At 30.3% G+C, this 27,475-nt stretch overlaps 2 protein-coding genes across 2 annotated transcripts; both read left to right on the forward strand.

The window, feature by feature from the left end:
- Positions 1–437: 437 nt before the first annotated feature.
- LOC131179491 (uncharacterized) lies at positions 438–19,226 on the forward strand. Its single transcript, XM_058146350.1, has 3 exons — positions 438–812; positions 18,661–18,665; positions 19,082–19,226. Exons 1-3 carry the CDS (start codon positions 438–440, stop codon positions 19,224–19,226), a joined length of 525 nt encoding a protein of 174 aa, XP_058002333.1.
- Positions 19,227–19,815: 589 nt separating this feature from the next.
- Positions 19,816–21,139, forward strand: LOC131179492 (uncharacterized). The gene is made up of 3 exons (XM_058146351.1): positions 19,816–20,096; positions 20,174–20,401; positions 20,542–21,139. Exons 1-3 carry the CDS (start codon positions 19,816–19,818, stop codon positions 21,137–21,139), a joined length of 1,107 nt encoding a protein of 368 aa, XP_058002334.1.
- Positions 21,140–27,475: the final 6,336 nt, after the last annotated feature.

The raw sequence follows: 27,475 nt of genomic DNA on the forward strand, positions 1-27,475 counted from the left end.
CATGAAATAATTAGATTGCATGGAGTTTCTGCTTCCATAATGTCAACAGAGGGCCCCTGTTCACTTCTCGATTCTAGGGGAAGCTATAGGAGGCACTTAGCACACAATTAAACTTTAGTATAGTCTTCCACCCTCAGACAGATGGGTAGTTTAAAAGGACAATTCAAATACTAGAAGATATACTTCGTATGTGTATTCTGGACTTTGGAGGATAATGGGATGATCATCTGCTTTTAGTGAAATTTGCCTACAATAACAACTATCATTCCAACATCGAGATGGCATCTTATTAGGCACTATATGGCAGAAAGTGTAGGTCCCCTCTATGTTGGACAAAAGTTAAAGAGGTAAAGGTACATGATGTAGACCTGGTGTAGTACACTTCAGAGATGATCCCTTTTATCAAAGAGCGGTTAAAGACAGCCTTCAGTAGATAAATGAGCTATGCAGATCTTCAACAAAAGGATTTAGAGTTCACAGTGGGTGACTATGTGTTCTTGAAAGTCTCCCCAATGAAAGGAGTCACGAGGTTCAGGAAGAAAAGCAAGCTGGCACTTAGATACATAGGACCTTTTGAGGTCATTGATAGAGTTAGGGCAATTGCCTATCGATTGGAGTTACTAACAAGCCTTTCTCATGTTCACCTAGTATTCCACATCTCCATGCTGAGGAAGTATGTTCCTGATCCTTCACATGTGCTGCAACCAAATATAGTAGAGTTGAATGAGAACCTGACCTTTAAGGAGCAGCCTATAGCCATAGTGGACTATCAGATGAGGCAGCTAACGTTAAAGCAGATCCCTATGGTTAAGGTTTAATGGAGGAGCCAGTCAGTCAAAGAATACACTTAGGAGTTATTGCGAGATATGCGCAGCAAGTACCTGTACTTCTTCAATATGTGATTCTATATTTTTATTCTGCCTTGTGTAAAATTTGAGGACGAATTTTCTATAAAGGGGAAAGAATGTAAAACCTCAAATTTTCAATATAATTATTTTATGTGCAAATATTAATATTTTATTGTATTAAATATTTTGGAAATTTATTTGAAATTTTTTGAATTTTTAATATCGGGTTTGATTTTTCAAAAACAATAAACTTTGTTGATTTTTAAAAATTAATTTAAAAACCACGTGGCAAAACTAAAAATATATTTGGACTCCAAAACTTTTTTTGAGTTTTTTGAAATTTTTTCAAAATTTTCGGGCCTTTTTTTGGGTCCCAGGGCAGAGTATAAATTTAATTTTGGGTATCCTGAATCGAATTGGCCAAATTGAACTGGACCGATCCTCTTTTTCTTCTTCCTCTCTTCCCTCACGCAGCACCCGACCAGTCCCCTTTCTCTCTCATTTTCTCTCTCCTCTCTCCTCCCCTCGCCGGCCAACCACCACCCCACCCTTCCCAACTTGCCAGCGCACCACTTGCGCAACTCCCCCTCGTCGGCTACTGCCCCAGGATATTGGAAAATGTGCCCAAAGAAGCCTTCACGAGCAACAAGACTTTTAGTCTTTTCGGCCAAAATCCGACCGATTTGGCCACCAATCATATCAGGTTTTGTCCCAAACCTCATCCACACCTCGAGAATTTTTCACAGGCACCAAGATCACAAATTTTCATCGAGTATTTTGTCCAATTTTAGCCCGAAAAATTTTAGGCTATTTTAATTTTTGGACTAAATTTCTCCTAAACTGGGAATCCATGGAGATTCTGAGAGTATTGGTGTGCTCTACTCGATGAGAGTTTCGCGGCAATATAAATTTCAAAATTTTTTGATACCGAAAATTCGATGGGTCTCATGGACTTCGCAATGATTTTTCGAGCTTTAAATGAACTTATTTAGTTTCATAAATATTTAATTCTAACTCCTAGTGTTGTGGACTACGCGTAGGTATCTTTGTTTCATAGAAAATTGACCAGTGCTTAGATCTGCATTTTCAGGCCGAGTAGATAGGCTGCAGAAGCCATTTAGGAATCGGGTCGTAATCGCAGTCCTCCCCACCATTTTCAGATGCCACGGACGCATTCCAAGTGTCAGAATTGGCATAGGTAAATTCAAACCCTGAGTTTTCTTATTTACTTAGTATCAGAGTAGAATAAAAATCCGTAAAATATTTATGGGTGCTTAGAAAATTATAATTCCTTTTGAAATAGCCTTATAGTATTGTTAATGACCGCAGGGCAAAATTTTAGAATTTTTAGAGCTAGTTTGAATAACTTTTGCAAAATGTCCATTTTAAGCCTTATAATTGAGTTATTGGTCTATGTGAGACTTGTTTGGTTTGGAGGGCCCTCGAGGGGTCATGTGTTGATGTTGAGTTGTGGATGTGAGATTATGACCTTTAGAAGAGCTATTTGAATCACTTTACCAATTGGGTAGGTCCTAAATATAGGAAAAACTCTGCCAGATTTTTGACAAAATTTAGGCTATCCTTTGACTCTTTAAAGTTTTATTCTAAGTAAATATTGATAAATTTGTGATATAATTTTTAAGTGACTTTCAGAGTACTATGAGTAGATATTGATTTTAATTATAATTTCAATATTATTATTTTATATTCAAAGCATGCCCATGCATCACATATAAATATATGTATTTAGCTATCATAGGCACACTTTGTGTTGTATTATTACTTGATTATATGGATGTGGGTGTTGCGTTAGGGTAATTTGGAGCTGCGTGCGTGTGGTGTGCGTGTAATGGATATGGGTAGGACGGGCAAATCGACTTGAGCTAGTCTCACTTGGGGCCTAGTCCTTTTTATGATAAGTTGAGGTGAGTACAGCTTTGAGTTAATTATGCTAACCCACACATTTGGATTATTAAGAGAAAGTTTAGCTCGAGTTGATCTCGCTGACAAGCATTATATTAAGAGAGCTGTATAGGAGATCAACTCCCATATTATATATATTGATGTGACATACGGGTATGTGAATGCTTCAAATTATTATTCGTGCGAATATTGTTTGAATTTGGTTGAATATGCTGATCTGTATTGCATTTCATTCCTTAGGGATACATTAGTGCTCGATAGTTATAGAAATTATAACTAAAATCAATATCATATTCTATGAGTGGAATGCTCACTCTTGTTCACCCATTTTTCTAGGTTACAGGAGGACTTTTTCCTTATGATTAACCTGCTTTCTTCCTCGCAGGTCTAGAGTTACAATATCTATGATTTATGTTATTATTTTGAAATCTAAAACTTCGCATGTACTAGGAGTATTTTATTTGGTTTGGGATTGTAAAAGATTATTATTTTGAAATTGTAAACTTAATATTATACATGTATGTTTGAATGGGATGAATATATATATTTTGGATGAGAGAGCTGAGCTCCTATTTGATTAAATTGATTGACTGAGGATTGTTAGGGTGTGATGAGCTCCCTATATATATATTATGATCACTGGTTGCGTGAGCTAAAAACTCCCCGTTGGGCAGTTCAGTTTATGACCAGAGTTTGTCCGGTTGATTTCTTGAAAATGGACTTTGGATATGAGCTTTAAGGTTGGGCTAGAAAATAGTTAGGCTTACTATAAACTTTAGGTGTCTTATACTGACTCAAGTCTTAGTGTCAGTCCGGCTCGTAATTTGGGTATGACAAAATTTTAACAACTATAACATAATTATAAGTTAATGCATGGTTTAAAGTTCAATTTCACCCTTAGTAGGAAAGTTCAATTTAGTTTTTTTTTTTTGTCTAAATTAATCTATAAGTTTCAGTTTAAGTTTAATTTAAAATCAAAAAATTAAACTTCTTAATTTTGAGTTTAAATCTAAAAATTAAAAAATTTAACTCAAAAATATCAAAAAAATTGAATTTCTTAATTTTTTATTGAAATCAAGAAATTTACCTTATAAATTTTACTTTTTAGGTTAAACTTAATTTAAATTAAAATTTTTGATTTAATTTGGATTAAAAAATTAAAAATGGGCCAAATTGAAATAAGGACTAAATTGAACATTCTTGCCATTAATTATTTACAACTGAAAGAGCTAGTTTTTGGCCCTTAAACTATTAGCCAAAAGTTAAATAAACTCTTAAACTTTTTTCGAGTCTAAATAAGTCCTTCAACTTTAAAATTAGATCAAATAAACCTTATATAACTTAATTTTAATTCAATTAAGTCTAACTCAGTAGTAGCTTTCAGCCTCAGTGGCGTATTGTATAGGGTTTGTCTCTAATGGCAGGTGCCGATTGCTCTTGCTATAGTGATTATGATGTTAGTATTGTAGGCAATGTACTATTGTTATTCGGTTAATTAATGTGCTTGCCTCCTTATTAATAAATGGCTCTTCATATATGAATGTGGGTGTGTCCTCCCAAGAGTTAGTCCATATGGTGATGCTCCAAGACTGCTTGGGGCTTCGTCAAGGAGGTCCCACCAGCTTACCATACCGGTCAGGTCAGGCAACCTCTTCGAGCGATCATATGGTTTGTCCTTCGTATACACGAGTATTATTTCCCTTTATGTAAAGTACCTTAACTTGTTGACGTCCATCTGTCATCAATCTGTTAATCAAATATTTTTATATGTATCAATATATAAGAAAAAGCTATTAATTTAATGTACATCAAATTGGTGAAGGATTTGATCCAAAAGAGAACTCATCTGGCACCACTAAAAATAAGTGAACTTGTGAGCCATGGCTAAAATTAGAGAAGTAGATTTATGACCATTTATTTGAGTAGCATAATTGTGATAGTATTAGTTAAGTGATTTGTGAGTGATTGAGTTTAAGGATAGCAACTTGTTGAGTATTTTTGAGCATCCATCCAACCGAACCCTATTAGGAAGGGTCATAGTAGTATATAATTAGATTTGTGAAATACTATTCATGTCGGATTCGGATTTTATATGTTGGAAACTCATTGCGTAAACTCATTTATTTAAATAATATATTAAATATAAAATATTTATTTTTATAATAATATTTATAAATTTTCATATTATATTTTAAATAAATAGAATTTAAACATTTAATTGAATTAATTAATTTTAAAATATAAATTATTAATAAAATATATTTTATGCAAATCATTAATAAAATTAAATGGGTTCTAGATTTATTTATGTAATAATGATTAGGTTTAGGATGAGTTTGGGTAATTTATGATGTATTTTAATTGGATTTGGGACATGTTTGGATATTGAGAATAATAATTGAGTTCAAATTTGTGTATAGTATTTTTTAAGAATACTCTATCTATTGTCATCCCTAATTGTGTTTGAGAAAAATAATTAATGATTGTATGCAATTATTTTTTCTTTAATAATGAATTTATTTTTTGAAGTAAGCTTTTATCGAATTACATTAACTTTTGTGCCATTTGATTTATGGGTTCATTTTCATAATAGATAGGAAGGTAATTATTGATGATTGAATGCTACTTTTAGATTTTTGTGAAGAAAATGTAATTGCAAGCCTTTTAGCTGCTAGGATATGAAGTGTAAATGCAGCGGAGAAAATGATATTTTGGTTGTTGGGCTTCAATGGCAAGTGGATGATGCTTCAATGACTTTATGAAAATGGCAAAGAAGAAGGTGAAAAACAAAAACACTCTTCCTCCCTCTTCTCCTTTTCAAAATCCTCAAAATTTTCTTCTTATCCCTTCTCAAATTAGGGGTAATTATTTGAGTAATAATAATTAGGTTGAGGACATGTTTAGATAATTTATAATAAATTTTAATTGGGCTCGGGATATATTTAGGTATTTAGAATAATAATCGAGTTTAAATTTGTGCATAATGATTTTAGTGGATACTCTATTTATTGCTATCCCTAATTTCGTTTTAGAAAAATGATTAGTGATTGTACGCGATTATTTTTTTTTATAATGATTTTATTTTTTTTAGGTAAGTTTTTTTCGAACAACATTAACTTTTGTGCTATGTGATTTATGGGTTCATTTTCATAACAAATAGGAAGGTAATTATTGACGATTGAATGCTACTATTTTGGTTGTTGCGCTTCAATGGCAAGCGGATGATGCTTCAATGACTCTATGAAAGAAGGTGAACAAAAAAAAAAAAATCTCTCTTCCTTACAAAATCCTAGTCGCGCGCTTCCCTCTTCTCCTTTTCAAAATCCTCAAAATTTTCTTCTTATCCTTCTCAAATTGAGGGTAATTATCAATCAAGCTTACTTAATTTTATGAGTTATTTCATAAAAATCACTTAACTTTGATTTTTTTCTTTTCTTAAAACTCATTCAACTTAATTTAAGTATCATTAAAATCACTGTGACTACAGGTTTTCAGATTAATCTAGGTTAAATTTTTACATATAGTCACTCAATTTTATGTGTTTTTTCAATATTATCATCGCTCGTTACTAATATTTTCAAAAATTCATTTCACTTCAACCACAAAAAAACCACTAGTTTCACAACCTCTTCTCCATGTGCAAATCAATATTAATTCCTTCTTACATAACAAGTAGGAAAATAATTTCTCAGAGGCTAGAAACAAACTGTCAACAGATTCTCAACAAATCGAGCAAGCAAAAGCAGATCACACATAAAAAGGAAAAATTTTACCAGTTGAAGAACTACGGTAGCGTCGGAGAAAGAAAGCCAATCGACATGAGAGAATTTTCAAAAAAAGGAAGGAGCAGCGACTAATGGAGAAGATGAAGATTTTGCGTGTGGTGACTATGAAAGTGAAAATAAGGGAAGAGTTTAAGGCTACTGAAAGTTAAAATGAGAGAGAGAGAGTTGTCCTTGGCAATGTTTTATTTCTTATTAGAATTTAGGGTACTTTATTCTTTTAATTCAAAACTTATGTAGTTTGAATCAAAACAACGTAATTTTATAATAATGGTGTTAATTTTATGTAATTATGATTAAATTTATTATTTTATTTTTTCTAATCTTAGTTTAACAAAATATATTACTTAAATATTATTAGTTAATTTATACTGTTAAAAAAATTAATTTATTAATTTTTATTTAAATATATTATAATATGAATATTTTTACTATTTTTATATTTAATTTATTAGAATAAGTCTAATAGAGGATTAAATATATTAGATTATTTAATTTATCAAATTATATTTGGTGCTTCATATCTTTCACTAGTACTCTATTTAAGATATAAATAATTTAATTTTTATAAAATAAGTAGACAAGATTAAGTAAGATAATAATCAAGAAAATACCTATCGATGATTAAAAGTATATATAGAGTGAGATAACATAGTGTTAAATTTGGACCTTAACCTTTCCAAGGTTTATGGTTCATAGAGAGGGAAAGAGAGTTTATAGAGATAGAGACTAAAAAAAGGAAAATACATATAGTAATAATAATATATTGATAGATTAGTTAGTACTAATAGAAAAAAAATAGAGGGAAGACTGCACAAAGAAAGAGAGAGAGTAAATAATAATAAGAGAGATAAAGAGAGAGATATTGGGAGAGAGATAATATATAGAGTAATAATAATAGTTAGTGTTAATAGAAAAAAATAGAAGGGAGATTGCACAAAAAAGAGATAGAAAATAATAATAATTATTAGATAAATTATTATTAAACTTTAAGTTTAATATTTTAAAAGTTTAAAATTTAAAAATGGGCAGAAAAAAAGGGTGAAAGAGAGTTGAGTTCATATTTTAAATCATACAGCCACCGTGAAAACTACGTAGTTAAGTTTTTATTTATTTAATTATTTAATATGAATAAAATAGTTCAAAATAATTTTTGTGCATTTAATATATAATATTATATAAGAATTAATTTTATTTTTCATAAAAATTATATTTAAATTGCAAATAACTATATTTTATAAATGTAATTTTTATTTTAATTATATCATAAATATATTATTAATAATTTAATATATAATAATATATTATTTTATATTCAAAGCATATATTTAATATTGTAATTTTATTTTTCACATACAAATTAACTTTACTTAAAAAAATTACAAATAACTATATTTTATATATTAGTTATATTATAATTTTAAATACTAATATATTATATTATATTTAAAACAATCATACATAAAATAAATATATTTGTTAAATAAACAAAATACAATTACTATTATAAATAGTTTTGTAAACAAGTCAGTTCACAGTTTATAAACGAGCCTAAAAACAAGCTTGTTTATAAACTTATTAACGAGTTTAATTAACAAGTTAGTTTACAAATCTGTTTAACGAGCTAGATCACGAGCCTATTATCAAGACGAGTGTGAACTCAAATTTGAGTTAAATATTGCTGAGGTTGAGTTCGGCTCATTTATTAAATGAGCTAAAAATTTAAATTTAGATTTGACTCATTTATGAACCAAGCCGAGCTTTTATCGAACTGAACTTTGAGTGATTAGTGAGCAGCTTAACTCATTTACACCCCTAAATATGTCCTCGTGTGTATTAGTGGTGCGCATTGCGAACAAAGCTAATTTGTTCTTGTGCCCCTTCGTCATTTAGTTTTAAGATTAAAAAAAAAAATATTTTTTTTAAAATATCATTTTACATTTTAACAAAATAATTTAAAAAATTATTTTAATATTCTTACGTTAAAAAACAAAAATTTAATTTTTAATCAATTTTAATACTATATAATATATTTAAAAAATATTTTTATCAACAATAGTTTTAACTAATAGTAATGTAAAATAAATCCATAATTATTATGAAATTTACAAATTTAAGAGTGTAATAAATTTTTCCAAAAATTTAAGGATATAATAGATTAAAACACAACGTTTATATGGGTGAAAAGATATATTCTACCATTATTAATTGCGAATATTTTTAGCCAATGGTTATGATTATAAAATGGAGAAAACTTCCCATACATTTTACCAAAATGGAGGATCATTAATTATGCAAAAAAAATTTCCTTTCTGAATTTTTTTGACCTATAGTCATGGTTATGAGATGGTGGAAAGCTTCACGTGCATTTTGCCAAAAGAGGCAGATCATTAATTGTGAAAAGAAAACAAATTTCCATTCTGAATATTTTTGGCCTACAGGCTACAGGCATGGTCATGAGATGGAGAAAACCTTCCCATGCATTTGCCAAAGCTGGACCATTAATTGTTTAGTTGGTTGGTGGGGCAAATTGCATCGATCATGGGATTATTATTTAATTTTAATTTATTAAAATAAATTAAAAAAAGTCCATTTAATCTGTAACAATAGATTTTCAAGTTAATTTTTGTTAATTAACAGTAAATTAATATATAATCAAAATAAATTTATAAATTATTATTTATTTTTTACATTAAAACTAAAATATTGATAAAATAACATGCACTGATATACTATTATTTTAAAATTTAAAATTTATCATTCTTATTATTATTATTATATTATTTTTTTGGGTTGTTACAAATTAAATTTTTATTAATAATTTCATTAATAAATTTAGTTAAAATAAAACAATTTTATTTATAATAATTATTAATTAATTTAATTATAAAGACAAAAAAAGAAAAAGAAAGAAAAAGAAGGCAAAATGGTAATTTTAATTTTTTTAACTAAAAAAATTACTATTGTTATGAAATAAAATTAAAATTGAGAAATTTTATTTTAATAAATTGAAATTAAGTGAATAAAATAAATATATAAATTGAGGGACAATTAGTGCAATTAATGGGATTATTGATTCTTTAAAGAATAAAAATCATTGCTTTTATCTTGCATTGTTATTTAAAACAAAATTAAAAAAAAATGTTATTTTAAATATGTTAATAAAAAATAATTAAAATTATTTTTAAATTAAAAATTTAATATATTTTAATTATAATTACTTTAAAAGTTTCTTAAATTACTTTTTATTAACATCTAAAAAACATTTTAAACCTCAATCCTTAATAAAATTTTACATGGTTCAAGTAGTAGTAAGCTGGTAAAAAGAATAGCCTAGTAATATCTGAAATTGATATGTATTTATTAACTATTATTTTTATATTTTTCTTATAAATAATTAAAATTAAATATTATAATTATAATTAATTATACTTAACTAGAATGAAACATAGTAAAAATATAATTTTTATATTTTCATATAATCGATTAAAATAAAAATTTTGAATATAATTAACTTTAATTATTTAAAGTAAAAGGATAAAATATATTATTTTTATTTTTACTTATAATTAAATAAAATAGAAAATTTATAATTATAATTAATTCAATATAGAAAATATTATTTTTATATTCTCTTATAATAATTAAAATTAAAAAGTAAAAATATAAAGATATAAAAAAAATAATTTTATGTTGATTTTCATTGAATATAAAATAAAATTGATTCTTATGTTGCATTTCACATATGCAAATTAAATATCTTAAAAAGAATCTAATTTCAATTCAACAGTAATTTAAATATAAATAAAAATTTATCATTTCATTTCCTATTTATTCGATTCTGATTTCAATACTAATTTCAATTCTAGCATGCAAACTATATCAAAGCAATGACTCTATCTTTTCTTATACTTCACTATGAAGACCTTATAAATCAAAATTTTCAACTTTAGCTAAGATGGCCAAGGAATCATTATAGCAACTTCGATTTCAGCAGTTGTAGTTGAGCAAGTATTTAGTGTTGAGGTCCGAATACTAGGTCAACACCAATCTAGTATAAATTCCAAATCATTAAGAGCATAGGCTTGTTTAGGAGATTGGGCAAAAGCCGAACATCGTCAATAAGAAACTAAAATTGATAGCACTAATGACAACATTGCAAATCAACACATTTTTACGACTAAAGAAATATAAAGGCAATTTGTATTATAATTTTAAGCATATTTTTTTTTAAAATTAATTATTTTCTCCTTATGTTTTAAAATTAATTGTATTTATTTTACTTTTAATTTTTATTGTAATATATATTTTATTTATGTTCAATCAATATATCAAACAATGTAGTAAATTTTAGAATGAATAAAATTCATTGTTATTTTTTACTTTTAGATTTTTTTTTCTTTGTTTTTATGTTTTTTATTAATCATTATTTAACAATGCACAATCCTTAATGAAAATATTGTTTGATAAATGTTTCTTCTTATATTTTTGCCAAATTATGGCTAAAATTATTTAATTCTCAAAATTTTGAAAGATTATTTTCTTGGTTCGATTGGAAACTAGACTGAATTATGCCTCTATTGAAATCGTTACAAGAAACCAAAACAATTGTAAACTGGAATTGGAATTGCTCTTGAACCGGACTAAAACCACCTAAGGATCTAACCTTGCTAGAATTGTCTCTAACAATCCGATTCCAGTTCACTTCCTTCTAAATCGAAATTGATTCAGACTAAATCGGTGGTCTGGCCTAGCTAAGGGTGCTGTAAATAGTGAGGATCCTCCGAATGTAGTCCTATTGTAGTGGGTGATATGCCTTCTTCAGTTGATTATTGCAACTAGTATTTTTTTTTAATTTAAAAATACTAGTAGTCCTAAATTTGAGTTTTTTATTTAATAATATATATATATATATATATATATATATATATATATATATATATATATATATATGTAATTAAACAGAAGCATTAAGCAAAGTGTTTAAAAAGATTATCAATGATAAGCCTCCATTATAATTATGATTAATTGTAAATATTTACTGATTTTATTATAAATTATAATCAATGTTAATTCATGGGGTTGTTTTTGTTTTTTTGAAATATTAAGCCAGCTTTTATCTTCTAAATCTTAATATTTCAGACTCAAGTGAAATGTAACATAATGTACAATTGCATAAAAGCTTATTATTCTTAAATATAATAAATATTTAAATAAATTATTTTGGTTTATAGTTTACGTTTATGTATAATTAAGTTTTTTTTTTTTTTTTGACAAAGTATAATCAAGTTATCTATTATTGACCTTTGCTATTAGTGGCAATTAACTTGAATGGTGACTTTTTGGAAGGCCTAATACTAACACTAAAAATGAAAATAAAAATAAATAAAATAAATAATAATCAAGTGTATTTGAAAATTTCAAAAATTAAAAAAAAAATCAATTCTATTAAGTTTTTCTTTATCAATTGTCATGCTTTAATACAAATCAATTTATTTAATTAAAATTGTTAGAATTCAATTTTTTTAATTAAAAAAATTATTTAAACAAATGAATTCATGTGAAAAGTAACATAATTTTATAAGAATTCAATTAATTTAATAATGAAGTTTTTTATTTAGATTAATTAGGCTACTCTCTATAATTTAAAGGTAGAAAAAGAATAACTAGCCACTCTTTTATTACCTACTTAAAGTTTAATTTATTTCACAAAAAATATTTTAAAAAATATTTTCTTGAAAAATATTTTTCACATTTTTTAGCATTTGGAGCATTCAGAAAAATAAGCAAACGAAAAATATTTTTCTAATTAAAATGAAAAGTAAATTATTTTTAAGGAAAATAACTTTCTGTTTAACATTACAATCATTAGTTTAATCTTATACTTAAATAATACAAAATATTTTTATAAAAAAAAATATTTTTTATGAAAAATATTTTTAATATGCAAGTTATTTTTTGTGAAATAAATAAAGTATAAATTATATTTATTTCTTTTAAATAAAAACAGAATATAAAAAAATAAATACATTTATCTCACTTATTAATTGTTCCAAATAATGTAATTAAATGAATTCTATTATTTTAAAAATATTTCAAACATTTTTTTTTTCAAAATCATTTATATTAAATTAAATTCTATCATACGAACCATTTTCAAATGGAGTGAAATGGTAACTTGATTTAATTCTTGGCCTAGAAGGGTCCAATGTTTCTTTTTTTTATTTTTAATAGCATCCAATGTTGAGAGAAGGAGGCAATCAATTAACTAAAGTTGATTTTTCTGCTCTCTAGACTAAGAATGGGGAACGTGGATCCAATAGTAAGAAAATTATAACTCTTATTTGAATTAGACAACATTAATAAAATAATTGAAGTTTGAAATTGCCTAACGTCCTAATTATTTCCATCTTGGGACAATTAAACAAGTATTTTGTTGTTGGAAAAATAATATATAAAAATAATTGCTCCAAAAGCATGATTGAAAAACTAGAATTGTCCTACCTTCATCTATATGGAAGATAAAACAAAAAAAAAATTCATATCATAACTAAATAATAAATTAAAGGGCAAACTTTCCGCATTTAAGGGCAAACTTTCCGCATTTATATGTTATTGGTAATATAAATTTTTAAAATATTTTAGAATTTGAATATATTTTAGAATTTAAATAAATTCTTCAAGTTTTAAAAAAATTAAATAAATTTTTTAAATTTTAAAAATAAATTAAATAAGTTTTTTTAATAATTTTGAACAAATAAACTCTTTATCTTTTAAAAATAGATAAAAAAAATTAAATTATAATTTATCTTTAATATAAATCTAGCTAAAGTCATGCATAAAGATCTTCTAGTGCATGAGGACACATAGAAAAGCTTCTTAAATCATTCGATAAAGAACAACTTATTCATCTGCTCCAAGATATGACAGATACCTACCAGAATTTTGTAAATCACATACGCAAAATTGTTGCTGAGAATCCAGTGTATTAGAAAATATTCGTGCATGTTTTTAGCATGATTTATGATAGAGGCAAATTATAATTTAATATTTTTTTTTATCTATTTTTAAAAGTTAAAAGCTTATTTATCTCGCATGACTTATTTGATCTATTTTTAAAAATTAAAAAATTTATTTAATTTTTTAAAAAAGTTGAAAGATTTAATTAAATGTAAAAACACTTTAAAAATTTATATAACTATTTGATATAACTTAAAAGTTTAAATAAACGTTTTACCTAAATTAAAGAGATTGGTATATAATATTTTCCATTCTATCTTTTGCATATTAGAACAAAAAAATAAATAAATTTCTTGACTTCCTAGAGCAACTATATTCGATCAGTAAGTTAGTATCTTAATATATATATATATATATATATATATATATATATATATAAGGGGGAATTTTTTAAGGCTAACGCATAATATTTTTTTATTATATTGCCGTGTGATATTTTTTTTATGGTATTATTACGTGACACTTTTTATTATATATAAATTATAAATTACTTAATAATTATCCTTTTAATATTATGATAAGTACATATATTTATATATTTATATTTATTATATATATTTATAGTATAAACAGATTTTGATTATTTCTATTATAAAATTTTTATTGAAAAATTTAAGAGATAAAAAGTAATAAAAAAAGATATTAAATAATTAATAAAAAATTTAAGATATTATATTATTTTTATATATTAAAATTTAAAAAAATATATATAAATTAAAATTATTAATATCTACATATATTAAAACGTTTAAATATATTTAAGATTAAATGAAACTATGTAGAAGATATATAATGCTCAATAAAAGTGCCCACAGTTTATGATGGTTTCGAACTCAATTAAAATATAATTTCAAATGAAATTAAAAATTATATCAAATTAATAAAATTTATTAAATTGATATTATTTTATTGATTTGATTTAATTTTTATTTTATTTAATTATGTGAAATCATGAGGCATATTTAAATAATATTTTATCAATAAAAATAACTTAAAATTTAAATTTTTAATTTTATAAATAAAATTGACATAACCCCATAATCAACTCCATATTACTTATATAAGTATTTATTGACGGGGTCAGGTCGTTTTAAAATTGAATTAGATTGATTAAATTGAAATACTAAAAAATTAAATTAATTAAATATTTTTTTCATTTCAACCGAACTTGTGATTTAACGTGACTGATTGACATGTGAAATCATTGATGTGATTGATTGCCGTATAAACTGTGAAACCCGTGCTTGTACGTTGTCGAAGCTAAACTGCGCTCATTCTCAATCACCTTTGCACCATGTTTGGAAAACTTTTTCAGTGACAGAAGGAAGGAGAGAGAATTATTTATAAAAAAAAGGTCATTTTTATTTTATTTTTATTATTAGAAAATTAATAATGTTATGGGTAAAACATTTTAACACTCTTTTATTAAGAAAAAATAAAGAAAAGAAAATTCAATAGGAAAATAATTTTTTTTATTTACTTTTATTTTCTAGTAAAATGGGGAAGAAAAATATGAAAAATTTATAAATATATTTCTGCATTTTATAAGTTTTTTTCCTTAATTTAAGGGTAAAAATAATTTATTAAATTTGATAATTTTTTATTATAACATATTAAAGTAATAAAATTATTTTTTTATTAATATCTAAAATAATATTTTAAAAAAAATAATTTTGACATTTCAATCTCAATATTAAACAGACATTTAAGTAAAATATAAACTCAGGCTTTTGGTTTAAATAGAACACTTCTAGAGTCTTTACTCACTTACCATGATAGATTTGTAGACTCGTAGGCCTAGAGGAATACTACACTAACAATAAAAAGGCTTGCCAAGAGAAAGGGACTCACATTAAAGTCATGTTTTTATCAAAAATATAATGAATAAATGGATATGGGCTTGGTATTTGAAACTATATATTGGCCTCCTTTCTATATTTGGACTTAGTTTGATAGGGAACAAGGTTTTGTTTGGTGTTCATTAATGCCCACTAATGGATTTTCTTAGGTTTCTATATTTATTTTATTTTAAAAAACATTTGCAAGTGAGAATAAATAAAATTATAAATGTTAGTTGACATGTGGACAGAAATATGTATCTACACACGCTACAAGAATTTTAAAGAGAGAAAATAATAAAATTATCTCCGTATGTTATAGGATAATATTATGTTATTTTTTAAAAAATAAAAAAGAAAACATTTATTAAATTGAGATTGAATATAAATTTAAGTATAAAATTTCATATTACTATAATTTTATATAAAAAATTTATAATAAATTATTTATATAAAATATAATAATAATTATCTTAATTTTAAAGATTTGATTATGTTAATTGATCATTTGATTTGCCTATTCAGCGGGAAGTATGTTTTACTAGGTGATAATCCGCCATTATTCGACTCCATAGTCTTTCTATAAATCTAATGTGTACTTTGATCTACTTATGAAAAGAAAACTTGTACTTCCTATCATTGCACTACTATCTAAATAACAAAACACCTAACAACTTCATGACAAAAAAGAGAAAAAAATCTCCTAAAGAGGAGACAAAAATAAATTGAAGACAAATAAAAATTTATTCTAAAATGATATATGTAATACCCCTAATTTTTAAATAATTATTTCATATGTAAATATTAATATTTTATTATATTAAATATTATGAAAATTTATTTGAAATTTTCTAAATTTTAAAATTGGGTTTGATTTTCTTAAAATAATAAATTTCATTAATTTTTAGAAATTAACTTGAAGACCACGTGGCAAATTTAAAAATATATTTAGACTCTATGAATTTTTCTGAATCTTTTGTAATATTTTTAGAATTTTCGGGCCTCATTTTTTGTCTCAAGGTAGAGTAGAAAAATTTAATTTTGGATATCTTGAATCGAACAGGATCGAATCGAACCGGTTCCTCTTCTTTTTTTTCCTTCTTCTCTGGCACCCTCCTCTCTCTTCCTTTTCTCTCTCCTCCTGCCTCCTTCTTGCCGGCCACTGCCTCTCCTTCCCTCCCCTCCCCAGCCTGTAGGCGACCTTCGAACCCCCTTCCCCGCTGCTGGCCGCCCTCCAGATTGCCAGAAAACTAGCCAAAATCCTCCCCCCTTCACCACGCTATGCTTCAACTTCCAAGGCCAAAATCGGAACAGGTCTTATCCCAAACACCTTCTACTTCTCGAGAGCTTTCTATAGACACCAAGATTACAAATTTTCATTGAACGAATTGTCCAATTTTAGCCCAGAAAGTTTTAACCTATTTTGACTTTTAGCTAAATTTCTCCCAAACTGGGAACCTAAAGAAAATTCTGAGAATACTGGCGTGCTCCACTCGACGAGAGCTTTGCGGCAATATAAATTTCAAAATTTTCCTACTCCAAAAATTTGATGGATCCCACGGACTTTGCAGTGTTTTTTCAGGCTTTAAACGAGCTTATTTATTTTTGTAAACATTATATTCTAACCCTTGGTAGTATGGGCTTCGCGTATGTACCTTCGTTTCGTGGAAATTCAACCAGCGCCCGGATCTACAATTTAAGGTCAGACAGACAGGTTGCCGGAGCTATTTCAGAGTCGGATTGGAATTGTGGTCCTCCCTACCATTTGTAGATGCCCCAGATGCATTCCAAGCATTGGAATTGGTGTAGGTAAACTAGAACCTTATACTTCTTTATTTATCTAGTGCCGAATTTAAAATAAAAATCCGTAAAATATTCGTGGGTAGCTAGAAAATTATAATTCATTTTGCATTAGTTTTATAATATTATTAAGGGCTGCAAGGCAAAATTTTAGAAATTTAGAGCTCATGTGAATGACTTTTATGAAATGTTAGTTTTAGGGATAAAAATGTAATTTTTCAATTTTGTAAGTATTGCCTATTTTGGAGGGCCTAGGAGGGGCCATGTGATATTGATGGGAAATGGATTGAGGTGTATGATTTAGAAGTGTTATTTGAGCCCTTTTGCAGGTTGGGTAGGTTCTAGGTACAGGGGAAACTCTTTTGAATTTTCGGCAAAATCTAGGCTATCTTTAACTCTTTCAAAGTTTTGTTTTAAGTAAACATTGATCAGTTTGTAATGTAATTATTTAAATGAGTTGGGCCAACCTTCCTTCTCCGCATAGCTACCACAGTGACTTGTAAAATACTGTGAGTAGATATTAATTTTACTTATAATTTCAATAATATTATTTATTCAAGGCATATTAATGCATCACTTATAGATATATGTATATAGTTATTGGCTAAGCATTCCTTGTATTGCATTTGTATTTGATGACATTGCTGTGGTTGTTGCTTTATGGCGATCTGGAGCCACGTGTGTGAGTTGGTGTGCATGTGGTGTGTATATGGATATAGGTAGGAGAGGTAGACGCGACTGGAGCTTGACTCGTTAGGACCCAATCCTTATTATGGATAAGTCGGGGTAGGCACAGCTAGAGTTGATCTTGTTGGCCCCCGCATTTGGATATTAAGAGAAAGTTCATCTTTGAGTTGATCTTACTGGCAGAGGTTGGAACTAAGGGAGCTGTATAGGGGATCAACTCCCATATATATATATATATGTTTGAGTATGGATTTGACACATAAGTTTATGAATGCTTTAGATTTCCTTTGGTGTGATTATGACTCGACTTGTTTGAATTGTGTGAAGATATTGTATTTTATTCTTAGGGATGTACTAGATTTAGATAGTTATAAAAATTGTATGTAAAATTAATATCTTACTCTATGAGTCAAACCCTCACTCCTGTTTATCATTTTTTTTTTAGGCTACAGGAGGGTTTTTTTTTTTTTTTTATGACTTACCTGCTTTCTTCCTCGTAGGTCTACTAATCGCTGTATTTATATTTATGTTATGTTATTGATTTAAACTCTAGAACTCCGCATGTGCTAGAAATATTTTATTGATTTGGGGCTGTAAAAGATTATTAATTGAGGTTGTAAACTTAATATTATGTATGTATGGTCGTATGGGATGAACATATATGATGGATGAGGGAGCCGAGCTCCCATTAGATTTCATTGATTGATTGAGGATTGCAAGGGTGAGCTGAGCTCTCCAAATTTGTATATTTTGTGATTACAGGTCAGGTGAGTTGAGAACTCCATGTTGGATGGTCCAGGTTATGGTCGAACTCTGTCCGGTTGATTTCTTGAAAATGGGCTTGGATATGGGCTTTAATGTTGGGCTAGAGAATAGTTAGGCTTACTACGGCCTTTGGAGGCCTTATGCTGATCCAAGTCCTAGTACTGGTCCGGCCTAAAATTTGGGTCATGATAAAGTTAGTATCAGAGCTTTGGCTCCAAATTCATGGGAAGTACATGTCTAAGGCTTTAAGAAGAGTCTTGTTAAGAGGTCACATGCGGAGTATAGGATCTATGTTCATCCTTGCACTGTCATCCTTGCATCTAGTTTTTGCTCTATGTACCTGTATGTAGTTATGAGTTAGTAGAGATGCTTAGTATATTGTTTTTTATTTTTGTGGGCTAATGTTGCTGAATTTCAGGAAAATGTATAGAGGTAGAAGAGCTATCACAGCACCAGAAAGGGAAGTGCCAGATGAAGTATCAGCACAAGATGAGGTGCCTGCCCTAAGGAGACAAGGCAGGAGACAAGGCAGGAGACCTAGAGCTGCTCAAATAGAAGAGTAGCAGCCACCAGTTCAAGAATAGTCTTTCACGGCTTAAGGTTCTATGGATCCAATGACAGCTACTTTAGGTAGTCTATAGAGGACTATTGATATGATGGCACAGTATATGTTTTGTCTTCCATAATAGCAGTAGCCCATAGTACAAAAAGTGGAACCATATAAGCAGATTATAAATTTTAAGAAATTAGTGTCAGGTACTTATGACACTACGAATGATGCCTACCAGTTTCTAGACTCCTCCAGATAGGTAGGGATAGAGGTGTAGTTAACTGATAGGAGATTAATAGAATGTGTGCAGCATGTATTGGGGCCTGTGCCTAGACAGTGGATGTCAGATTATGTGCTTCCTCGCATTAAGGGGCTATCATGGACATAATTTATTGACCTACTCATCAACAGATTTGTACTAAAGAGTTTTAAAGATTAAAAATAGTGGGCATTGGAGGCCTTAAGATAGAATAGTAGGTCTGTAGATAAGTATGCTTCTGAATTTCTAGAGCTGAGCAAGTATGCCCCGATAGCAGTTGCTACAGAAAGCATAAAACTGAAGAGGTTTCTAAAGGGCTAGATAGGAGTATGCAAACCTGGCTATGTTGTCAGATCAACATTTTGATGTAGTAGTGGATAGGGCCAGGCAAATTGAAATTAGCTACATAGGAGATGATGGAAACAAAGCAAAGAAAAATAAGACTAAAGGGTCATCCAGTTTCCCACAGATGCACACCATGGGTGACAGCCAGAGTCACCACAGTAGAAGGATTATAGGGAATAAGAAAGCAGGTCACAAACATAGAACTAGAGGATTCAGGCCAGATTATGGCTCAAGCAGTGGTCAGAGTTTAGGCTACAACAGTTCTAGATCTGGTTTAGGGTCCTCCTTAGTGCCATGCATATAATGTGGCAGATCACACCCGTGCCTTATTTGATGAGCTATGGTGGATGCTTCAGATGTGGCCAACAGGGCCACTTTGCCAGGGAATGTCCCATGTTTAGTGAGCACTTAATGGGGTCACAAGGTTCTGTTGGTAATATGCCCCGTCAGATGCACCCTGGCACATCCAGCATGGTGGATAATTCCAATAGGGCCGTGGATAGGGAGGATGTGGATTTAAAGGCAGATCTGGAGGCAGGAGTCAATTTTAGGGTTTCGCAGCTCAATGTAGGTTTTAAGCTCAGGTTTTCACCTTGACCCACCAAGATGCTCAGGCTTCAAATGTAGTTATGGCAGGTATTCTTCTAGTCTATTCCTTTGAGGCATATATTTTGATAAATCCGAGTATGACGCACTCATTTATTTTCCCTGTTTTTGCCATGAGGTTGGGTAGAAATCCTACAGCTCTAGAGTGTTCTTTGTCTATAGTTACCCTGCTTAGTGGTAATGTAGATGTATACATGGTTTTTTCTGGTAGTCCAGTGGTAGTGGATGAGAAGATCCTTCTGACAGACTTGGTTCCTTTGCCAGTGATGGATTTTGATGTGATCTTGGAAATGGATTGGTTATCAAATCATTATGCCACCCTAGATTACAAGAATAAAAGTGTGTATTTTCATATACCTAGAGTAAAAGAGTTTAGTTTTGATGATGATAAAAGAGTGGCTCTATACAATCTAGTGTCAGTAACTAGCTCCAGGAAGATGTTGAGGCACGGATGTCACGGTTATTTGACACTAGTAAGGGACACATCTATTGAAGGTATAAATATGAAAGATGTTCCTATTGTTAGAAAATTCATGGATGTATTTCCTAAGGAGCTTCTAGAGTTGCCACTAGAGTTTTGCATAAATATTGTACCAGGTACAAATCTCATCTCTATGCCACCCTACAGGATGGCACCAACAGAGTTAAAGGAGCTAAAGGAGCAGTTGCAAGAGCTTCTAAATAAGGGTTTCGTTCGGCCAAGTACTTCACCTTAGGGTGCTCCTATTTTATTTATGAGGAAGAAGAATAGATCTCTGAGGTTGTGTATTGATTATAGACAGTTGAGTAAAGTGACTGTTAAGAATAAATATCCACATCCTCAGATTGATGACCTGTTTAACCAACTATAAGGAGTGAGGTACTTTTCCAAAATAGACCTACGGTTGGGTTATCACTAGGTGTAACACCCCTCACCCGTCTATAGTATAGTCGAGCAAGGTGTGCTACATTTGGTATCGGAGCACCCTATCCTGTCTTGTCGTGTACAATATTAATTTAATGTCTAGTTAATTTTATTATCTTACGTGTAGAAATTTTTTTTTTATTCACATCTTATTTTTGTGGAGACCCGAACGGAGTCTCCGCTATTTTATTAGTACATGGCGAGTTTCCCTATTTACCTGTTAAACAGCCCATATTCATTTCATGTGATCATAATACTCATAATCATTTCAAGTAAATAAAATACTTCATTTCATTTATATAAAATCAAATTAATATTTACAATTCTATTTACAATCACAAAATGATTTACATCATTTAATTACATACAATACCCAAAATGCAAAATTTAGCTATACATGAGCCCTACCAAAATAACAGTCTGAGGTGACAATCTACACTGCAGCAGATCTGATCAAAGCCCTGTATAAGCTCTACTGCGGCTGCTGGTGGTCTCCTGTACCTACACGATAGAAAAACCAACGCGCTAAGTATTTCTGCTTAGTGGTGCAATAATTTCAAATAAAAATAACTAAATAATTAAAATATTTATTTTACGTATAACTTTATATGGAAATATATATTTCATGAGTTTATAGTCTTTTACATGTTTATAGAACTTTGGTAGCAAATTAAGTTAATCAGGATCTTTTTTGTTCATTTCTTCCATGTTCAGTCTTATTACTCTTATCTGTGATCTCTTCATGTAATTATTTAAATTTAAAGTGTATTACTGATATCTATGCCCAAGTAACCTATGACAGACTATAAAAACTGGATACATGGGAGTATACAAGTTAGACATCCGTATGCTTATCATGTATATATCTGTCATGTCAGGCACAAGGCCAGTGGGCAAACATAAAGCCAGAAATAAAATTAGTCACAATGGCCAACGGGCAGGCATAAAGCCTGTAGAACAATCACATCAGACATATATTGTCTATTAATGATTATTCCTATGGGCAGTACTACAATCTGCAGCCCCTAATTGGTATACCAATCGATCCATGCTATATAAATAAGTCTAGGTATACTTTGGGCAAATTAGTATTATTAATTACTTATGATCTTATCATTTCATGTCATGCACTATTAATGTTTATAGTAGTTTCATGTCAATTTATAGTGGGAAAATAGGTTCCCCCTTCATTTTCATGTAACTTATACATTTATCAATTCATATAGGTAATTTACATGTCATGTGTCAAATAATATTTTGAACCTTTCTTTAGGTCCAAATTTGGTATCTTATGTTCTCCTAGCAGTTTGGCTAAGATGTAGCCATTGTTTGACTACACTTCCTTTATGGAAGTTGTCTCTTTATGTCTTGTCTTTGTTTTCCTTTTTGAATCATGTCATTTGGAGTTTTAGAACTCAAGTTATGGTCAAATAACCAAAACTGGTTCCTTAACTCAGTTAAGTTCCAGAACCAGGCAGATTCTGGAGTCAATCTTTTCCTAATTATTTGGACATGTTTTAGCCACTTTTAGGCCTAATGTTCTGCATAGAAGTTGTTACCCTATGTCTTATGATTACTCAAAATTTTAAATTACAATTGTTCAGGTCTTGTAGAATTAATTATATCAAATTAATTGGCCTGGACTTAGGTGCCCTGTGTCTACAGGATTTCAGGTTCAGGTCAGTGGCTTTGACTCTCATTTTAGGGTTTTTACACTCAAATTTTGAGAAACGTTTCTAAATAAAAATTGAAGCCCTATCTCTTTGGTTTCCAGAACAGTTTGGCTCATCCCATTTGGGATTTTCTAGTGAAAGTTATGGTATAAATTCTATTCTGGGGTCAGGTGGTAGTTGAGGCAAATTCCAGGATTTGGTGTACTAGATTATTCTAACAATTTGACTTACTTCCCTTGGGTTCTGGGTTCTAGTTAAAAAATCAATATTATAGATCTATATCTTATAAAACTTTTGCCACTGGTTTCATTTTTTTTGCAATTTTGTAGGCCAAGTTATGGCATTTTTGCCAAAATTAGTCGGGTGAGCCTAAGTCCAACAAATTCTGGGCAGATTGGTTATGGATAGTTTTGTTGATCTAAATTGTGTTAACAATTTGACTTGGTTAGAGGCAGATCTAGATTCTATGTTCTTCATGAAAAATGTGCTCCTATGTCTAACCTTTCTAATGGTTCAAGAATCAGGTCATTCTGACTTTCCTAGTGTGAGTTATGGCCATTTGAACATTTATTGTTCATTTGGTCATTTTTTCCAGTCCAGATTAGGGTTACCTCGATTCAAGTCAATTTTAGGCCAAGTTGGGGATAGTTTTTTAGCACAGTTTCTTCATGAAAAATGGGGCATTATGACCCTAGTTTCATCTCCAATTAGCTTCATACCAATTGGAGCAACATAACTCTATTTATAGCTCAAAAACTACACTGGACTCATAGGTCTGAATTCCTACATAAAAATTAACACTCCCAATTCAATTTCTCCTAACTCCCAAACTTCAATTGGCATTCATGACACTTCTAAACAGCAACAATCAATCTCAATTTGGTCCATTTCAATCAATTTCTCAAAAGCCCTAATAGTTAGGTCAAAACCCTAACTTAAAGTTCTCAATTTATGCACACCACATGTGAATCAACATGCTAATCACATTTACTTGTTAATCAACACTAGTAACCACAAGTATAACCTTCATTTCATCAAAATCCCACAAATTCTCATGGCTACCAAAAATTTAATTCCTCACATACTTGTTTTATTCTTCAATTTTCATGTCATATTAACTTGTTTCAATATGCTTACAACACTTAAAGAAAAGAGGTAGGGTGATTATTGCACTAACCTCTTTGGAGCTTCACTTAACCTTGTTAAAATCTAAATTTTCCTTCACTTCTTGGCTGCCCTTGTCTTCCTCAAGGTGTGGGGTGAATTTCCATTGAAAGGTGTTTAGTGTTTTGGGGTAGAAAACTTAGGCAATCAAGCTTTTAAAAGGAAGAAAATGGAGAGAGAGTATGGGAAGTGAAATTCGGCCATGAAAGGAAAAGAAGAAGAAGATGGTTGTTTTAATTGAATTTTGACTCATTTTTATGTCTTCTTTATCTCTTAATGAGCATTTGTTAATTCCCCATTGGTCTTCACTTTTTATGATGCCATCATGACATCATGCTCACCACAAAATTTTATTTCCTTTTCTTTTCTTTTCTTTTCCCATTTCTAAGTATAATTTCACAATTTAATTTATTTTATATGTTTTAATCCCTCTCATTTTAATTGACATTTAGGTCAAAATTCAACTTTGAGGTTGAAATGATCAAAATGCCCCATATTGTACTTATCGAGTTATAATTATCTGTACTAATTAATAAATTTTTTTGAATTTTCTTTGACATTTTTAACGTCATTTTATCCTTAGTAAACCTTTAATTAAGTCTAAAAAATTATTTTCTAGGGTTCCTCATGGGTCTAGGGTCGACAACTATCTTCATAGTCGCTTCCCCATACGGTTACCCATCGTTGTGACCCCGGCTCGTTTATTCGAGTTGCACTTTGCTTGTTTTATTTTTCCTTGATTTTTCTTGGTCTTTATTCAGTAAATTCATGCCTCCTCACTCTAGTTTGAGTGTAGTTCCAGACATCCTAGCTGTCTGAACAAACGTTAGTCTTCAGAACAGTAGAATGTACGGACTACCTAAAGTGAGGGCATTACAATTCTCTCCCTCTAATAAAAATTTCGTCCTCAAAATTTACTCAGTGTAAATAGTCGAGGAACTGCACCTATTCTCTTTCATCTCATATACTAGGTCTACTAATGCATATATAAAGTATTTAAGAGAAAATATACCTCTGCTAACATCTGCCGGCTTTGAATCCTCCTGTGCCCTCATAGCATATACACGAGGTGCTACTCGGGCCTCAGGTCACTCAATAGTCTCAGAAGCTGGTCTCTGTGAGGTACCCATCACCTCTGGCCTCATGGGTCATCTATCTCTCTGTGCTGTTGGGGCAGATCTCTCAGTTGGTGGTGGGGCAGTGATAACACTCTGATGGGGACAATCTCGTAGAAAGTGGTCAGTAGCTCCGCATCAAAAGCATCCCTCGGTCAATAGTCGGCACTCTCCTCAGTGCCTCCTCTCACAGTGGGTACATAATGGTATGGAGGCTAATCCCCCTACTACTGTGTCTAGAGTACTCCCCACTAATGCTCTAGACTGTCCTCCTTTCTGGCTAAATTGAGACCTTTGTCTCTGGCCCTAGCCCTGGGAACCCTTAGGCCTCTTACTCTCAGAAACTGGTGTACTGGACTGGCCCTATCCAAAGCCTCTCTTTCGCTGCCTATCCCTCCTAGTTTGCTCATCATTTCGCACTCTCTCTATATTAAGAGCTATGGCCACTAACTTAGAGAAGTCTGTATACCCATGTGCCGTCACTATAAGTCTGATATTATCGTTCAGTCCATCCTCGAATCTACGGCACCTATCTGCCTTTGAAGGCATTATCTCCCAGGCATATCTTCCTAGCCTTATAAACTCTCTCTCATACTTAGAGACTGTGAGCTGCCTCTACCTCAAGGTCAGAAACTTTCTCCTTCTAGTCTCTAGGTACACATGACTAATATACTTCTTTTTGAACTCAGTCAGAAAGAAATCCCAAGTAAGCATTGTCAGCTACACTACTCCAGACACCATATCCCACCACTGATAGGCTTCTTCCTATAGTAACGATAGAGCGCACTCTAGCTGTTGCTCTGGTGTGCAGTGTAGTTGCTTCAACACTCTCTCAGTCCACTCTAGCCAATGCTCAGCAGCAGCTAGGTCATCCTCCTTCTTACCCATAAAGTCGAGGACCCCATATTTTCTCAGCTTCTCTAGTGGGGATCGCTGTACTGGTTATGGCTGTGGCTGCGGCTATGGCTGTGGAATGGCTCTGGTAAACTAGAGGAGCATCTGGGTTATCTGCTCCAAGAATGCCTATTGTGCTCTACCCACTGCACCATGCGATGACTCCCCTCTCCTGTCTCGCTCCTGACTAGGAGTAGGTATATGACTACCAACCTGCTCCTTCTCGGGTCTAAAAGATCCTTGCTCTGAAGGATCAAACTCCATTAATCCTATAAAACAGACAAAGAACAGATCTGTATTAGTGTCACCTCTACTCCCAAATAAAGGCTCATGCATGTTATGTACACTATATCTTTTTGTCTACCTATGCCTAGGAATGCCTAAACCTTTGCTCTGATACCAATAAATGTAACACCCCTCACCCGTCTACAGTGTAGTCGAGCAAGGTGTGCTACATTCGGTGTCGGAGCACCCTATCCTGTCTTGTCATGCATAATATTAATTTAATATCTATTTAATTTTATTATCTTACGTGTAGAATTTTTTTTTTATTCACATCTTATTTTTGTAGAGACCCAGACGGAGTCTCCTCTATTTTATTAGTACATGTCGGGTTTCTTTATTTGCCTGTTAAACAGTCCATCTCCTCTATTTTATTAGTACATGTCGGGTTTCCTTATTTACCTGTTAAACAGTCCATATTCATTTCATGTAATCATAATACTCATAATCATTTCAAGTAAATAAAATACTTCATTTCATTCATATAAAATCAAATACAATATTTACAATTCTATTTACAATCACAAAATGATTTACATCATTTAATTACATACAATACCCAAAATGCAAAATTTAGCTATACATGAGCCCTACCAAAATAACAGTCTGAGGTGACAATCTACACTATAGCAGATTTGATCAAAGCCCTGTATAAGCTCTACTGTGGCTGCTGGTGGTCTCCTGTACCTACGAGATGGAAAAACCAACGCGCTAAGTATTTCTGCTTAGTGGTGCAATAATTTGAAATAAAAATAACTAAATAATTGAAATATTTATTTCACGTATAACTTTATAAGGAAATATAGATTTCGTGAGTTTATAGTCTTTTACATGTTTATAGAACTTTGGTAGCAAATTAAGTTAATTAGGATCTTTTCTGTTCATTTATTCCATATTCAGTCTTATTACTCTTATCTGTGATCTCTTCATGTAATTATTTAAATTTAAAGTGCATTACTGATATCTGTGCCCAAGTAACCTATGACAAACTATAAAAACTGAATACACGGGGGTGTACAA

Source organism: Hevea brasiliensis, chromosome 4 (genome assembly GCF_030052815.1).
Source record: "Hevea brasiliensis isolate MT/VB/25A 57/8 chromosome 4, ASM3005281v1, whole genome shotgun sequence".
In the NCBI taxonomy this organism is placed as follows: Eukaryota; Viridiplantae; Streptophyta; class Magnoliopsida; order Malpighiales; family Euphorbiaceae; genus Hevea; species Hevea brasiliensis.

Coding starts and splice junctions, on each gene's coding strand:
- LOC131179492 (XM_058146351.1), top strand. CDS start 19,816: ATGTTGTCAGATCAACATTTTGATGTAGTAGTGGATAGGGCCAGGCAA. Junction 20,097..20,173: donor AGTTCTAGATCTGGTTTAGG/GTCCTCCTTAGT, acceptor TGGATGCTTCAG/ATGTGGCCAACAGGGCCACT. Junction 20,402..20,541: donor AATGTAGGTTTTAAGCTCAG/GTTTTCACCTTG, acceptor TTTTGCCATGAG/GTTGGGTAGAAATCCTACAG.
- LOC131179491 (XM_058146350.1), top strand. CDS start 438: ATGAGCTATGCAGATCTTCAACAAAAGGATTTAGAGTTCACAGTGGGT.